This window comes from Narcine bancroftii, chromosome 2 (genome assembly GCF_036971445.1).
Source record: "Narcine bancroftii isolate sNarBan1 chromosome 2, sNarBan1.hap1, whole genome shotgun sequence".
In the NCBI taxonomy this organism is placed as follows: Eukaryota; Metazoa; Chordata; class Chondrichthyes; order Torpediniformes; family Narcinidae; genus Narcine; species Narcine bancroftii.
In genome coordinates this window covers 22,329,744-22,348,275 of record NC_091470.1, presented here as the reverse complement: position 1 = coordinate 22,348,275, position 18,532 = coordinate 22,329,744, and the positions used below count along the sequence as shown (strand labels likewise).

At 43.5% G+C, this 18,532-nt stretch overlaps 1 protein-coding gene across 1 annotated transcript in view; it reads left to right on the top strand.

Moving 5' to 3' along the window:
- LOC138753279 (latent-transforming growth factor beta-binding protein 2-like) overlaps window positions 1–18,532 on the top strand; it is a 266,073-nt gene that overhangs the window by 228,131 nt on the left and 19,410 nt on the right. The window contains exons 27-29 of the mRNA XM_069916102.1: window positions 6,610–6,753; window positions 13,741–13,959; window positions 17,021–17,107. Of these exons, the coding sequence (XP_069772203.1) occupies window positions 6,610–6,753; window positions 13,741–13,959; window positions 17,021–17,107 (450 nt within the window). The remainder of the gene's footprint in view (window positions 1–6,609; window positions 6,754–13,740; window positions 13,960–17,020; window positions 17,108–18,532) is intronic.

Below are 18,532 nucleotides of genomic sequence, written 5' to 3'. Positions count from 1 at the left end.
GACATTTCTTTTTCTCTCACAGATCCTGCTTGATCCGTTGAGCCTCTTTGGTGGTTTTCTCTCCACTACAATGACCCTATTGACTTTACACCTGCGTGCGATCTGCCTGCTTATCTGTTGCTCCAGATCCTGCCATGGTGTACATGGTGTACCAGCCCATGGTGTTCATAATCCCACCATGGTGTACCAGCCCATGGTGTACGTAACCCTACCATGATGTACCAGCCCGTGGTGTATATAATCCCACCATGGTGTACATGGTGTACCAGCCCATGGTTTACGTAACCCCCACCATGGTGATTGCACCTTTCCAGCCCGTGGTGTACGTAATCCTGCCATGGTGATTGCACCTTTCCAGCCCATGGTGTACGTAATCCCGCCATGGTGTACATGGTGTACCAGCCCATGGTGTACGTAACCCCACCATGGTGTAGGTAATCCCGCCATAGTGATTGCACCTTTCTTATTCCTGCATTGTGTTCAAGTAACCTGACTTGATGACCCCCTCAGGTTGTCCATTCAACATAGAACATTACAGCGCAGTACAGGCCCTTCAGCTTATGCTAGCCTACGGAAACCTAAAACTCAACATTATTACCTCGCTAGTGATCTGGGTTCAAATCTGCCACTGTCTGTAAGGATTTGTGTCTTCGTGCATTTCCTCCGGGTGCTCCAGATTCCTCCCATGTTTTAAAGACATGGAGGGTTTGTCAGTTAATTGGTATATTTGGGGCTGTGGACCAGAAGGGTACCCTGTGTTTTTTTTAAATTTCATTCCAGACCTGAGAATAACATAGACCTTCTAATGGACATGGAAAATATTGGTTTGAACTTTGAATGCAACCATATTCAGCACTGTTATTTGAATATGGTGGAGGAGATTTTGAGGTTATTGAACACACTTGCTTAGACTTTCCCATAGAATATAAAGCTGTGTAGCCCACAATGTTGTGCCAGCCTATATATCCCTTCTACCCATCAATCTAATCACCTCACAAGAACACGAGATAAAGGAACAGAAGTAGGCCATTTGGCCCATTGACTCCACAAATCCACCCTGAGCTAAAACTGTTCTCCATCTAGTTCCAAATTCTGGCCTTTTTCCCGTATGCCTGTCAATCTCCCCCATTGATCAGGCCTCCACAGCTGTCTCCAATCTCAAAGCTCAAACTCTCCATTTTTTTTACATCCACGTGCCTGCCCAAGAGTCTTTTGAATGTTCCTATTGTACCAGCCTCCACCACCTGATCAGATATGCAACTTCCCCACCTCCCTTAGCGCCGTGGGGGTGGCAACCTTTTCATTTTTGATTTAGATGTACAGTAGGGTAACAGGCCATTTTGGCTTACAAATATGTATAGGGGGGTGTAGCTTAATTGGGCGGCACTGACTCGTGGGCCGAAATGGCCTGCTACCGTACTGCATGTCTAAATTAAAAATTAAAAGGTTGGCCACCCCTGCCTCAGAGCAAGTCTTGCCCCTCTTAGGAGTTGTTACGGATGTAATTTTGAGAAATGATTTGAGGTAATGAATGGTTATGAAAAGGAATAGATTAATTGATGCTATGCAACCTGCTGAATTTCTCCAGTACTGCATGGATTGAAGGGATTATTTCGGATCCTAGCGTTGTTAGCCCAAAGAGCTTGAAAGAGGTATAGATTTTATCCTGTTTGGTGATCCCGGTGGATGATTTATTCCTTGGATGTCTAAACTATGGCCCCCAGGACAACTGAGGCCTGTTGCCCCTCTTTTAAGTGGCCCGGGGTGAATTTTAAAAATAAAATGAAACATGATTTTAGATTTCAGATTTAATTATTGTCAGTGTACATGCATAACCACACATGCAACCCTGAGATTCTGTTTTACTGAGGTTGAGGCCGAATTACCATCAATTGGTTGTACAAAAAAAACTGTATGCATCACAAACATGTAAACAAATAAAGAAATGTAAGCAGATAAAGTGCACAGGTAAAAGTCCTTAAATGAGTCCCTGATTGAGTTTGTTGTTGAAGAGTCTGATGGTGGAGGAGTAGCAGCTGTTCCTGAACCTGGTGATGTGAGTCTTGTGGCACCTTTACCCCTTTCCTGATGGCAGCGAGAACAGACCATGTGCTGGGTGGTGTGGATCCTTGATGATTGCTGCTGCTCTCTGATGGCAGCGTTCCCTGTAGATGTTCTCTATAGTGGGAGGGTTTTACCTGTGATGTCCTGGGCTGTGTCCACTACCTTTTGGAGGGCTTTACACTCAAGGGCATTGGTGTTTCCATGCAACACCGTGATGCAGCCAGTCAGCACACTTTCCACTACATATCTGTAGAAATTTGCCAGGGTTTCTGGTGTCATACCAAACCTCTGCAAACTCCTGGGGAAGTAGAGCTGCTGACGTGCTTTCTTCATGATGCCATAAGTGTGTTGAATCCAGGAAAGATCTCATGAGATAGTGACTCCCAAGAACTTAAATTTGTCTTTTCACCTCTGATCTCCCACTGATCACTGGATCGTCCACCTCTGCTTTTCCCTTCCTGAACTCAATAATTAGCTCTCTGGTTTTGGTGACATTGTGTGCAAGGCTGTTGTTGGTGCACAATTCAGCCAAGTTTTCAATCTCCCTCCTGTATACTAACTAATCCCCTTCCTTTACACAACCCACTACCATGGTATCATCGGCAAATTTGTAGATGGCCCATTAGAACATAGTCCCTAACAATAAATTCCACTGTACATTCTTTTTTTTCGAAATTTATTTATAGTATCTCCATAGATTCATTTCAAATTGACTTAGTATAATATTACATAATAGATACTAAATAATTTTCAAATTTTCACCCCCCCCCCCCCCACCTCCCCTAACCCCTTAGGAAACCACCAAATGGGTGTGGTATAAACCACAAGTGGCATATGACTTTCGGGAGCAGGAGTACCACCCCCTCCCCCTCCCCCCCAGGCAGACAAAATACACGTATAAACCGAAAAATCATCATTTCTTATATCCATAAAACCCCGGTCCATTAATTTAACCAATCTTATTCATAAACTCTTTTTTTTGAAAATCCAAACTTGATATTAAATTTTACACCCTTTCCACCCTCCCAACACTGAGTTAAACATTGTTTACAATCAATAAAAGTTTTTTTTTAAATTTTTTTTCAAGTCTTCCTGAATTTCATCCACTGAATTAAAACACCTCTGAACATCCCAGTTCAACACCGAATCTTCCATTCTTCTCAGTCTCAAGTTGAATTTGTAGCTTACTTTCAAAAAAAGTTTTTTTCAAATCTTTTAAAATTTTCTTGAACATAATTCCTTCGGTCTGATCTTCTAAAGCATCAATGTTATTCATAAGTTCTTTCTTCTGTGTTTCCCAATTTAATACCAAATTTTCCACTTTGTCAATCTTCTCAATGTTAAGTTGAAATTATTGTTTATTTTCAAGAAAAACTTATTCAAAATTTTTAACTCTTCTTGGACATTGCTCCTTTGACTTTAATTTTATAAATCATCAATCTTGTTCATAGTTTCTTTCTACTGAATTTACAAATTTAATAATAAAGTTTCCGTTTTTTCCAATTTTCTCAATATTAAACTGATCTTGTTGTTTAGTTTAAAAAAAACCTTTTCAAAACTATTAAAATCTGTTTGCAATGTATGCATACTCACAGATAATAAATTCACTCTTCCAATATTCCATCCAAAAAAAAATCACTGATAAACCTTATTGCAGGTCAAGGAGTTCCATATATATGTTTATCTTCAGAAAATATTTCAAATATTTCAAATCAACATTCGTCGCCATCTTTCAAAAAGGAGTCCGAAATCAACTTTAGTAAGTTCTGTTCTTGAGAAAGTTCCAGCACCAACTCCGGCTCTGTCTGGGCAAATAGGTCAAATTTCTTCCAAAGTCAAAGAATATAATTTTGTTCTGTATTTATAGATAATAAATTCATCCTTCCGATATTCCATCCAAAAAAAATCACTAATAAACTTTAATGTTATCTGGATTTTTAAAACACATGGGCAACCAATGCCAATTACTGCAATTTATCTTCATAAAACATTTCAAATCAATATTCATCACCATCTTTCAGAGGGGTGTCCAAGGCCAGCTTATCCGACAGTCCAATTAATGAGCTCCGTTCTTAAGAAAATTCCAGCCTTGACTCCGTGGTTCTGTCTGGGCAAGTAGGCTGAGTTTCTTCCATAGTCGGAGAGTGTAGTTTTGTTCTGTATTTGAACTCTATTTTCCTTAATCTTTGTTGCCATTTTAAACTAAAAACAATTGATAAACAAAACAAAGACTTTTAACAGAAAAGAAATATTCTTAAAACGGGTATTTATATAACTGCCTGGGGGAGACCGGGAATGCATGTCCGCTCCCTACGCCATCTTGCCACGCCCCCTAAATTCCACTGTACATTCATTGTACTTCTTAGTTTCAACACTAAATGTCACTGCCATTTTGAACAACTACTAGACGGACGGTTGAAATGTTACTCATTGATGAAAAGGTTTAACTCAGTTAAAAAATAATACTTACCTCAGTTTAAAAAAATGATTAGCTCAGTTGATTAAACATGGCAGAACCAAAAAGACGGAAAATGGCAAGGGAGTTTACAAAAATTTCATACACGGTGGGAAAATGAATACTTTTTCACAGAAGTCAAGGGGAAGTGCATCTGTTTGATCTGCAAGGAATCTGTTAACTTTATAGCCTATCTACAGATTTACACGTTGCATCATAATCATTCAGGTGGACACTTGGGCCAGGAACTGTATTCACTGAGAGATGTGGAAGAATATTGAAGAGGGCCTTGTCCCTGCCTTGATCTGTTCACATTTTGCACCCAGCTTTTCATTTTGCACTGCTTTTTCAATGAGAGTTTTAAAGAGTTTAATGGAATTCATTTAAATTAAATTTAGGAACAGAAGATACAGAAATGCCTACTAATATGTGAGCAGAAAGAACACACAAATGCTTGAGAAACTCAGCAGGTCAAACAGTGCCTTTATGTAGCAAAGGTAAAGATACATCACCAATGTTTCAGGCTTGAGCCCTTCATTAAGGTGTGATGCTCCGCTGCAGCAGTGAGCAGACACAAAACTCGAGAAAGATTGCACAACAGGCTTTGTTCAGTTAAAAGTCTCTGCTACAGTATTAGCTGTACTGGTGACTCCCAAGTGACTGGCTCTGGAGGGGCCAGCTCAGGATTATATCCCGGGCAGTTGATTGACAGCAGGCTGGGAGGAGTTTGGTCTATTCAGGTCGGCTGACTGACAGCCATTTAGGTGTGGTCTATCCTTAGGTGATCTTCCTGCAGGTGCAGAGATCACCCCCCTGCAGTAGGCTAGTGGTGTGTCACCACACAAGGTGTGGGGGAACACGAGAGATGTCCAAACGAAAGGAGGAAGGGGTGGTGGTGGTGAGGGTGGGAGATGATAGGTGGAGGGGAGGGGGGGAGGACCGCAGGAAAGGTGGGGGGAGGAGTCTAGGCTAGGTGGAGAGAGAAAGAAAGTAGGACTGGAATAACTAGTTATGGGGGGGGAAGGGGTAAAAGCAAACTGATTAGTAGAATGCAGTGAACTCAATGCTCATGCCATCCTCCCTCACCACGGTCCGAGGTCACAAATAGACCTTTCAGGTGAAGCAACACTTTATACCTGTACCTCCAAAGAACTCATTTACTGCATCCGGTGCACCCTCTGTGGCCTTCTCTACATCGGAGAGACTGGTCGCAAATTAGGAGATCACTTTGCCCAGCACCTCCTCTCCAACTGCAACAAAAGTGACCTCCCCATAGCCAATTCTGAGCCACACTCTCAAGTTCACATGTCTATCCATGGTCTTTCACACCACCCCACCCAGACCACCTGCAGCTTGAAGGAACAACACCTCATTTTTCATCTGGGCACCCTCCAACTCCACGGCATGAACATTGAGTTCACTCCATTCCACTAATCAGCTTCCCTTTTCCCCCCTCTTAACTAGTTATTCCAGTTCCTACCTCCTTTCTCTCTCTAGCCTAGACTCCTCCCCCCCTTCCTGCAGTGTTTCCCACCCACCCCCACCACCTCTCCACCTATCATCTCCCACCCTCACCAAACCCCCCCCCCTTCCTTTTGTTCGGACATCTCTCACGTTCCCCCACACCTTGATGAAGGGCTCCAGCCCAAAACGTTGTCATTGATGTACCTTCACCTTTGCTACATAAAGGCCCTGTTCTGAGTTTCTCCAGCATTTGTGTGTTCTCTCATTTAACCTCTGGTGTCAACAGAATCCTGTGCTCTACCCCTAATATGTGAGCACATCAGTGAACTTCTGGAATGTCAACAGGTAAACTGTTCAGAAGTGTGGCTTAGTTATTTTGATAGAAAATGAATTTTCGATAGCACCGGGGTTTTCTGGTCTAAACACACCATTCTTCTTGCAGTGTAACTGGTTGAAAATGCAGGCTTCATATTTGTTTGGCCTGTGGAATCCTTACATTGTTCTGTATGATGTGGCTCCCTGCCAAAAAAATGTGGCCACCCCGATTCGTATCAAGGAAAAGGAACTTTATCCTTAAAGGAAAATGAAGTAAATGTGAAACTAAACTGTGGTATTTTCTGCCGCAGACATTAATGAATGTGAGAAGATGGATGGAGTCTGTGGAGCGGCTCTTTGTGAAAATGTCGAAGGCTCCTTCTTCTGTGTCTGTTTGAACGAGAATGAAGAATTTGATCCAGCCACGGGCCACTGTCTCTCTCACGGAGCAATGGGTAAGGTGAACCAAAACCTCCACAATTATCTGGCCACCTAGCGGTTGATATGGAAACCAGAAATTGCACTGTGGATTTTAAGAGTGCTTTGCTATTCTGTTTTTTTACATTATATAAGGCGGATGATCTGGGCCAGCAAAATTAAATGAGCACTGATTAAAACAAAATTATACACACTGAGGTACACTCCCCCTCCCCTCCTGACACACTCCCTTCTTCATCCGATCGGGTCGAAGGTTTTGGAGTATAAAAGCCAACACACCAACAGACTTAAAGATGGTTTCTTCCCCATGGCCCTCAGCCTCCTGAATGGGCCCCACAACATTGGTATCACGCTATCTATGTTTGCTACTAATTGATCTTTCTCTTCCTTGCAATCCCAAACTCTGCATTTATAAATAAAATTAAGATCGTTGAGTTAATATGGTCCTTCAGCCCAAGTCCATGCTGACCCATATGGTATTGTGGGCTAATCCCATTTGCCTGCACTTAGTCTGCATTTGGCTGCCTCTCAAATCTGTCCAAGTGCCTTCTGAATGCTGTTATCGCACTCACTTATACAGTTCACTCTGGCAGCTCATCCCAGACACAGGCTACACTCTGAGTGTCAGGTCACTCGTCTGAGCGCTAACCCAGTGCTACCTGACGCATGGACGGGTGGTCGACAACTATAGTAGCTCCCCCACCAGGCTTGCCTGGTGCAGAGGGTGGCTGGTCACCCTGCAGGATGAAAAACAAGACCCGTCAAAGGGAAGACGAACCCTCTTGTAGGGTCAACGGCCGTCTCGCAAACGCGTCACTTGCATCGAAGCTTGGTCTGGCCATTCACTGCAACAGAGCTTCCCTCAGCCGTCTTGGACCTCACCATGCCACTGGATCTGGGAGGGCATGTCGAGAAGGGTGGGTCTGGACCCATGCAAACCCCCTACTCGCCTAAATCCATTCACGTACACGCTGTCCCTTTTTGAGGAGTGAGGTCTCACAAACTGACTGAAAGGAACCAGCATCATCCTATGGGATGGATGGCCGGAAGAAGACCCTCTGAATGGAAAAAACAATCCTTGCGGTTCCCTCCTAAACCTTTTTCTTCTAGTCCTAGAATCATCTATCCAAGGAAAAAGGTCGACGCTATACCCAAACGCTCCTCCACTACTACTTCCAATAGGACGTCTGCAACTCCTCCTCAACTCATCAGCCTTCTGAGTGCATCACTCCCCCACTCCACCATTATAGTCAATGGATGTGCATGGAGCTCACAAACAGTGTCAATTCTTGCTTCTCAGAGGTGACATCCAATCATTTTTTAAAATGTTAAGCCATTTTTCTAAATCAGCAATTCAGCCTAACATTTCACGAAGTACAGGATTCATTGAGTGCCTATTTCATCTTCCCACAAAATTAATTCCTGTGAGCACTGGGGGCCACGCAAAATGAAAGGATGGAATTGCCAATTCACCATGCTTCAGGGGTTCTCAATCTTTTCCTTTCCACTCACATACTGCCCATGCCATAGGTGGTAAGGGATTGCTTAAGGCGATGGAAAGAAAAAGTTTGAAAACCACTGTTTCAATCGTACCTAATTGACTCATCATGTGCACAGTTTCAGGGGTCCAATGGCAATTTTTCTCAAGCAAAATATTTCAGTAATTCTCAGTGATTCTCAGCCTTCCCTTCCCACCCACATCCCACCTTAAGCAATCCCTTACTAATCATAGAGCCCTGATGGCATAGGGATAAGTTAAAGTGGTGTGTGAGTGCCAAGAAAGTTGAGAACCAATGAATTGCAGTCGACAGAGAATGATTTAGAAAATAGAACATTACAGCAGAGAACAGACCCTTCAGCCCATGAGGTTGTGTCTGCTCCACTGCAATTTCATTTTCCTGGGCTCACACCCATATCGCTCAACTTCTAAAACATCCATCTGCTTATTCCAGAGTCTTTTGAATCTCCCTATTGTTCCAACTTCCACCACCATCCCCAATGCATTCCAGGCACCCGCCACCCTCTGTCTAAAAAGAAAGGTCCTCTGACATTTCTCCTAAACTTTCCTCCATTCACCTCAAATAGATGTCCTCTGGTATTTGCTTCTGTTGCCCTAGGAGATAGGAGCCTACCTAAGCCCCTCATAATCTTATAGATCTCAATTAAGTCACCTCCCCTCCTTGGTCGCTTCAAAGAGAAAAGCGCCAGCTCCGTTAACCTTACTTCCTAAGCCATGTTCTCCAATCCGGGAAACTTCCTGGTAAATCTCCTCCACACCCTCTCCAAAGCGTCTGCAATCCTCCCTGTGATGGAGCGACTGGAAGTGAATGCAAATCACCTGCAAATTATATTTGAAAAAGGAGTAAAGGAGTCTTGGAGAAGGAAAGAATATTAGCAACAGATTACATATTTAAAACAATTAGTCACTTTCCCCTTGTGGTGGGAGTGGGTAAACATCAATAATAGAAGAACAGGGTAGAGAACATGAATGATGTCAGTTCATCACACAAAGTCACAAGATAAAGGAACAGGAGTAGGCCAGTTGGCCCATCGAGTCTGCTCTAGTTCATCACACAAAATCGCAAGATAAAGGAACAGGAGTTGGCCATTCAGCCCATCGAGCCTGCTCTTCAACTCCACCCTGACCTAAACTGTTCTCACATCCACTTCCAAATTTCGGCCTTTTCCCCCATGTCCCTTGACACCCTGACCAATTAGATACCGACCGGTGAGTTTGAGACGGAAGTAAATTAGCGAGACGATGGTAGATGGAGATTAGGTAATCAGGTGCAAGGAGGTATTCCTGTACCCATTCATACTTCCCACAGCAGATGACACTTGAATGACTCACAGGAGGTAAGACGGGAAGCAGGAGCATCAAAATATATCCCCACAATACTCTTCTGGATCTTGGAATTGGAAGGACACCAGATTCCAAGCTGTTCTCTGATGTGCCAATTCTGCCACCTACTGGCTGATATTAATATTAACAGGTACACCAAATACCAGTAACAAATTCATCCCATTAAAACAAAGCCATTTTAATTATTCTGATAAAATACCTGTATTATTAAAATATGTAAGATAAATGTTGAGTGGGGAATATATTTTTCCTTTTGGTGAAAGACGGATACCGAATAACTATGCATGTCCATACACGATTAGAGTAGTGGTGGTTAGCTATTACAGTGCCAGTGACCCGGGTTTCAATCTGGTGCTGTCTGTAAGGAGTTTGTACATTCCACCCTGCGTGGGTTTTCTCCAGGTGCTCCAGTTCCCTCCCACACTCCAAAGACGTATGGGGTTAATAGGTTAATTGCTCAAGACAGTGTATTTGGGTGGCATGGTCTCATAGGCCAGAAGGGCCTGTTACTGTGCTGTATTTGAGGCAATCAGGTTCAGGCGGGGGCTCAGGAATTTTGTTCCCATTAATTTTTCCCTGTAGCCGACTCTTCCCACATTCCCATCAACTCCTCCAAGGTTTGATCACTCGCCTGCACACCTGGGACAATTTATAGAGGCAGTTTAATCCGCCAGCCCGTATGTGTTTTGGATGTGGGAGGAAGCGAGGTCACTCAAGGGAAACAGATGCAGTCATGGGGAGAAAGTACAAACTCCACACAGACAATACTGGGAGTAAGAACTCAACCTGGCTTGGATGACAGTAGTTTAGGAATGAAGACGCATCAGTGTACAGGTGTCTGGCAGCAATTTGCTACTTAAGGCTCTTGCGAATTTCCTCGTGCAAATCTATGAATATTATTTGCACCGACACCTGAACTAATTTCTCTCGGGATGCTCGAGAGAAGACCAACAACTGGAAAGAAGAAGCAGTGTGCCAAATTTAATACACAGTCAAATCTAAATAAAAGTATTTAACTCATGTTGAATATATAACTTAACAAAAGGTGGAATGTTTGCTTCCTTGGTAAAAGGTGGTTCTGCACACCTTAAGTGAGTGGAACATGAATTTCATGTTAAAAATATCTTTTTCAACAGTGGTGCTCAACCTTTTTCTTTCTACGCACGTACCACTTTAAGTATTCCCTATGCTCTGTGAAGGGATCGCTTAAGGTGGGATGTGAGTAGAAAGATAAAGGTTGAAAACCACTGTTTTAATCGGACCTAATTGATGCCAAAGAAAATGGGCCAGTGACAATTTTTCTTAAGCAAAATATTTCAGTAACAGTTGGGTCTCGGGCGGTGATTCCCACTCACATCCCACCTTAAGCAATCCCTTACTAATCACAGAGCACCGATGGCGTAGGGATCACTTAAAGTGGGATGTGAGTGGAAAGAAAAAGGTTGAGAACTACAAGGATTTAGAACATGGTAGATCTTGTAACTAAATCCCAGCCATTGAAAATTCTGCCACCCAATTAACTTAACAACCCTGTATGTTTTAGGAGGGTTGGGGGAAAAGAAATCAGAACACCCGGGGAAACCCCATGCAGGTCACGGGAGAACATACAAACTCCTTACAGACAGTGCTGGATTCGAACCAGGTCACTGGCACGGTTTAGTGCAATCCTTTCAAACATCAGGATTTTTTTTCAATAGGATCGCTTATCATTCTTCTTACCCTCTCCTTACGCAGAAAACAACTCCAGAAATCAATCCGGTGAACCTTTGTTATATTTCCTCTACCCCATGTATACCCATCCTTCTTGAGTTGGGAGACCAGAACGATACATTATATTCCAGACACAATCTTATAAGGATCCAATTTATATATCTCTACTCTTACACTCAAGTCCTCTTGTAATAAAAACCAAAATATCAATTGCCTTCCTAACTGCTTATTGAACCTGCATGTTAACTTTTTGTAGTAATCTGTATACAGACATGCCCAGGTCCAAAATCTTTCAAGCTCTCATCACTCTTTAAAACAAAATGACCCTTTCTATATTTTCTGGATGATCTCATCTATTTCCACAGTATGCCCCATCCACCATGTCCTCACCTCACTGTTCACCTGAAGCTTCTTTCATTCTCCTTACAACCCACTTGACCACATGGTCTTAAATCATGGGCTGGTTGCACGTCAGCCTTGCTCTCATTGACCGAGGAGCACTCACGGAACTAAATCATCACTTCGACTTGGAGAAAGGTGCACTCCATGTGGGATTACAACCACTACGCAGGCCCCACCCCTCCCGGCCGACTGCAGGGGTCAACCATTGTACCTGCAGGTAGGCAACCTGGGAGGCTGGCCCCACCACGCCGGCTGTCAATCACCGGGCCGTGTAAAGACTTGAGGCAGGCCCCTTGGGGGACAGTCAGACACCCATGGGGCCAGCAAAGATGCTAAGACTGGTGTGTATAGGTTTAAGCTAATTAAAGTCTGTTGTGCAGTCTGTGGACTTTGCGTCAGGATTATTCGCACAGCAGTGCTCACACGCGACAGTTTCAAGCTCAAAAGCCCAACTTTATTGGGTGCAGGTAAACCGCACCCGCACCCGTGCGCGCGCACACCACACACTCCCCCCCCCACTCTCTCACAAACACACACACACACACGCACACGCACACGCACACACACACACACACACACTTGTAACGGTTGTTTTTCCACTGCACACAGCAGGGCCTTCAAGCTAAACACAAGGAAGTAGACAGACAGAAAGTAAAACCCCGCCCAGCCTCGCATTAAAAACAACTCACATTACAGCTATCTCCTTCTATTTCAAAGTGATCAGGGATTCATTCAGTAATTTATATAGACGCAGCTTAACGCTAACATCAATTTTACACTTTGGAGCAAGGCATGAACTTGGAACTTTGTCTCAGATAAAATCAATGTCCAGGCTGACATCTGAACTAACTGGCAGCATTACATCACAGAACAGACCCTTTGGCCCATGATGTCGTGTCAACCTATATAGACTTAAAATAAACTATACCCTCCCTAACTCATAACCCTCTATTTTTCTTGCATCCACATTGATGGACCAGATAATGAAGAGATCAAATGCAGTGTAGTTAAACACATATCATGGCTTTTATTAGTAGAAACTCAGTAGTACAATAATGAATGATAATGGGTGCGTACACAGTTATCGTCAAGGGGAGTGCCCTTGGTGGTAGAGATACTCCACATCCAATGCCAGTAGTGCAGACTAAGCATAGTGAGAGATTGACAGCATGACACAGATTAGACACAAAAGCCTGCAGACACCATGGTTGAAGTAAAAACATACAGTGCTGGAGAAACTCAGCAGGTCAAACAGTGTCTTTTATGTTCAAAGATAAAGATACATATCGGATGTTTGGGGCTTTTAAGAGTTTCTTAAATGCCCCTATTGTTCCAGTCTCCACCACCACCCACGGCAATGCATTCTAGGCACGCACAACTCTCTGTGTAAAAATCACTTAACTCTCATGCGTCCCCTAAACCTACCCCACCCTCTCACTTTGTACAGATATTTATACAGTGGAAATATTGGCGTGCAATAGTCGTTAATGAATAACCATTTCCCTTTGTGTAAATGTGGACATTTTAGATCAGTGGTCCTCGACCTTTTTCCTTCCACTCACCTACCATCAGTGCTCTGAGATTAGTAAGGGATGGCTTAAGGTGGTAAGGTGAGTGGGAAGGGAAGGTTGAGAACCACTGCTCTGGACCCAACTGTTACTGAAAATATTTTGCTTGAGAAAAATGGTCATTGGCCCCATTTCCTTTGGAGCTCTGAAATGTTGCACATCACCAGTCAATTAGGTACAATTAAAACAATGATTTTCAACCTTTTTCTTTCCACCCACACACTACCTTAAGCCATCCCTTACTAATCACAGGAGCACCTGTGGCATCGGGAAGACTTAAAATGGTACGTGAGTGGAAAGAAGAAGGTTGAGAACCACTGTTTTAGATATTAGAAGAGATACCTGAATCACTGCTGGCTCGGGAGTTCTCTACCTTTGTCAATTGGTTTTACATAAATGACTGACCTAAGCGTGCAGTCGAATGCTGATTCATTGTATTTTGTATCTTTTCCTGAACAAAGCGATTAAACATGCAGGAGTAATGACTGCCACGTCAGAGTTATCCACGGTGCCAGCATCTGCAGAAGGAGACCGGAAGGAATGTTATTACAACGTGAATGCTGACAACTTCTGTGACAACTTGCTGGCGCGCAACATCAGTAAGGAAGGGTGTTGCTGCACCGTCGGAGTCGGTTGGGGCGACAACTGTGAAGTTCATGCTTGTCCTGTGGCCAATTCAGGTAAAGCCGTTTCCACGCCTTGCATGTTTGTCGATGACTCTGTAGAAATGTCTGGTGCTAAAGGCAGCAAACCAGTTTAACTCAAGGCAACAATAGTCATCACATCATGGAAAGAATGGATGGCAAGTTGGCTGTATTTCACCATTTTTCTGAGCTACAATTCTATAGACAAGGTTGGCGGAGCTAAATGGAAGTTCAGGAGCATCCACGGCAGGATTACCTGGCTGGGGAACGACTTCTTCCTGCAGGCCGTGAGACTGGTTTAAATCAGTGGTTTTCAACCTTTTTCTTCCCACTCCCATACCACGTTAAGCAATCCCTATGCCATCAGTGCTCTCTGATTAGTAAGGGATTGCTTAAGGTAGTATGAGAGTTGGAAGCGAAGCTTGAGAATCACTGCTCTAGACCCAATTGTTACTGAAATATTTTGCTTGAGAAAAATTGTCATTGGCCCATTTCCTTTGGCGTTATGAAACCGTGCACATAACGAGTCAATTAGGTACGATCTAAGCAGTGGTTTTCAAACTTTTTCTTTCCACCCACATCCCACCTTAAGCAATCCCTATGCCATCAGTGCTCTCTGATTAGTAAGGGATTGCTTAAGGTAGTATGAGAGTTGAAAGCGAAGCTTGAGAATCACTGCTCTAGACCCAATTGTTACTGAAATATTTTGCTTGAGAAAAATGGTCATTGGCCCATTTCCTTTGGCGTTATGAAACCGTGCACATAACGAGTCAATTAGGTACGATCTAAGCAGTGGTTTTCAAACTTTTTCTTTCCATCCACATCCCACCTTAAGCAATCCCTATGCCATCGGTGCTCTGTGATTAGTAAGGGATTGCTTAAGGTGGGATGTAGGTGGAAAGAAAAAGTTTGAAAACCCCTGTTTTAATCATGCCTAATTGACTCGTTATGTGCACAGTTTCATAACTCCAAAGGAAATGGACCAATGACAATTTTTATCAAGCAAAATATTTCAGTTACAATTGGGTCTAGAGCAGTGATTCTCAACCTTCCCTTCCCACTCACATCCCACCTTAAGCAATCTCTTACTAATCACAGAGCACCGATGGCATAGGGATTACTTAAAGTGGGATGTGAGTGGAAAGAAAAAGATTGTAAACCATTGGTTTAAATTATATCTTCAAAGATTCAAGGTTCTTTTTATTGTCCATAAAATTACATTAAAATGTAATATACATGATAGACTTCAACTTCTGTCGGTCGTAAGGCAAACAAAGACTCGCCATGAGCATTGCCCGGTACCCCTCACAATGGGAGAAAGGGAAGCAAAAGAGAGTCCCTTCAGAGACATTGAGTTTCTGTAGATTTGCCTCTACCCTCCCGCGGCCTCTGCAGTCGCAAAGACTCCTGTTCAAACCATCAGCAGTTCGAGCTCCAGATACAAACCTCCGATGCAATCACAAGAGAAAGGAATAGAAGTAGGCCATTCAGCCCATCGAGTCTGCTCTGTAACTCCACCCTGAGCTAAACTGCTCTCACATCTAGTACCAATTTCTGGCCCTTTTCCCCATATCCCATGACACCCTGACTCATTAGATACCTATCAATCTCCCCCAATGATCCGGCCTCCACAGCTGTATGTGGCAACGAATTCCGCAAACCCACGACCCTCTGGCTTAGGAAATATCTCCTCAGCTCTGTTTTAAATGGGTGCTTCCTAATTCTGAGACTGTGCCCCCTTGCCCTGGACTCACCCACCAAGGGAAACATCTTATTCATATCAATCAAGAAGCCTTCGGTATCCAAGATTTTTCTTGCCCTCAGCCCCCTCTCGAATCTTGGTTCTGATACCTGGTCAGTATCCAGCAGCCCGTAGACTGTGCGGGTCCTTAAAGATTTCGTTATATCTTTCTGTATAAACATGATTATTATATGCTCTGTATGTGTGAGCACTGTGGAAATCATGTCTTATGGTATAAATACAGCTAGATGATAATTAACGAAAACTCAAAAAGATATATTATTATGTCAAAAATTTCAAACCCAGAATGAAATTCCATCAAATTGTCATATAGTGCAATCAACCAGGGATGAATTCCTGGACAAATGTTTTGAGTGGCTTAAGTCCTGATCTTACAAAGCACCAAAGACAATGCACTGGTCAGCAGGGTAATCGAACACTCAGCAGTGAGCTGCACTGGTGGAGGGCCAAAGGTGAATGAGAATCCTGATGCTTTTTCACTTGATTCATCCCCAGGCCAGTCGGCGTGGTCTGTGGGATTCTTTGCATAGAAACCCAGGTCAGGACATTCCAACAGCACAATCTTTTCTTCGAGATTTATCACAAGTAGCGTAGACACAAGAGATTGCGGATGCTAGAACCTAGAGTAAAACAAAAATAGCTGGAGGAACTCAGCGGGTCAAACAGCATTTGTTGGGGTGGGGAGGGAGAGGAATTGCCAGTGCTTCAGCTGTAGTCCTGTATCAGGACACAGAGTGGAGAGGGAGCATAGCTAGTATGAAGAGTTCATTATCATCTGACTGTACGTGTACGACCAGATCAAGTAGCGTCTCCCAGACCACGGTGCACACATAGGTGACATAAGATCCCCAGACCCATGAATGTTTCGGGCCAATACATCATCATGTCCAGTGAAATCTGATGCTTATCATTTGGATACATAAGCCCCCAAAATTCCCCACTGTTTTTGGTGCACTGAGGATCTGGTTAAGGTTGAAATTGGAATGGAACTCATTTCTGTAATGACACAGCTCTTTCCTGCGAGGTCCATGTCTGGTTTGGTGTCAAAAGCGGTTCTTGGATCTATTTCTATGCCTCTCCCTCCATGGGGGGGGGGGGGGGGTTGATGTGGGGCAATGCCTTCAATAAAATTGCCTCTATTTCTGCCGCTGACATCCCTCTGTATTGTGTATTTGCTACAAATTCATCTGCAAATAGTCACTGAGGTCCACGTTAGTCAAATAGCTTCAGGCAGCAAAAACCCAGCCTGAGTTAGTAACTGGAAATCATAAAGACTGCATTATTCTATTTCCCATTTCCAGAATTCAATAATATTTTTTCTTTGCTTTAACTCAGAGGAATACAATGAAATTTGTCCAGATGGCAAAGGATTTATTCCATTTCACATTGGTTCTTTTTCATTTGGATCTCAAAACTATGGAGGTGAGTTTTACATTTACAAGTGTGGATTAACGCGTCAGCACCGTTCTCTCTGAAATTCTGAAAATATTACATGCAACAATCAATGTAAGAAAAAGGAATTATTCCCCATTTCTGGTTCTATCGATATCAATACAGAAACATAATCCTTTATCCAGACATCTAAAATCCGGAAAGCTCCAAAATCTGGCAAGTGGGGAAAGAGACATCAGCGCAAGTCGGGCGGTCGAGGGGGAAGAGACCAACAGTGCGAGTCGGGTGGGCGAGGAGGGGGGGGAAACAGCAGCGCGAGTCAGGCGGGCCGGGGAGGGGAGACCAGCAGCGCGAGTCGGGTAGGTGAGGGGGGGAGGGAGACGGCAGCGCGACTGGAAGGGGTTGGGAGTGGATACGGCACCACAATTCGGGTGGGCTTAAATCTGACTTTCCGAAATCCAGAAAAATCCGAAATTTGGAACACACTGTCCCCCGAGGGTTCCGGATAAAGGATCGTGTACCTGTATACTGCCATAGTAGTTTCGTGACAGCTAGCTTCAAATCAAACTTGTTTTTGCACTGTCCAAACTCAATAATCATATAGGAACAAGGGGATAAATATGGCCTGAACCCCACCGCCCCCCCCGCCCCACCCCATGCACAGGATGAATTCATTGAGCTCTTATTTTCCCACCCCACAGGTTTACCTTCCCCATGTAATACTTGGTCCATTAAACAGAGAGATGGTTTTATTTTTCTTTCTTTGGGGCTGAACTTAATTTAGGTGGGGTGGAGGTTTAAATCACTATGTATTAATCCTTATTATTTTCAGCAAGGCCAATTACTGTATCATTTTACAACATTTCAAATAAAATTTTCAAAAAAAAACAGATGGTTGGCTTGAATCTCTGAGCAGCCTTGATCGTCCATAGAATCATGGAACACTGCAGCACAGAAACAGGCCCTTCGGCCATCTAGTCTGTGGCAAATTATTATTCTCCCTAATTCCATTGACCTGCACCTAGACTATATCCCTCCCTGCCCCTCCCATCCATGTACCTATCCATGTTTTTCTCACAAATCAAAATCAAGCTCGCACCACCACTTCAGCTGGCAGCTCGTTCCACTCTCTCGCCACTCTCTGTGGAAAGAAGCTCCCCTGAATATTCCTTCCAAACATTTCACCTTTCAGCCTTCACCCAAATTCTTTAGTTCTCGTCTCACCTATTTTCACCTGCTTGCATTTACCTGATCTTTACCACCCCCCCCCTCACAATTTTGTAGAACTCTATCAAATCTCCCTTCATTCTTCTGTGCTTCAGGTAATAGAGTCCTAACCCATTTAATCAGTTCCACAATTCCCGGCAACATCCTTGTAAATCTTTTTTGCACTCTCAATCTTCTTGCTATTTTCCCTGTCAATAAGCCATTATGCTCAAGACTGGAATACGTGGA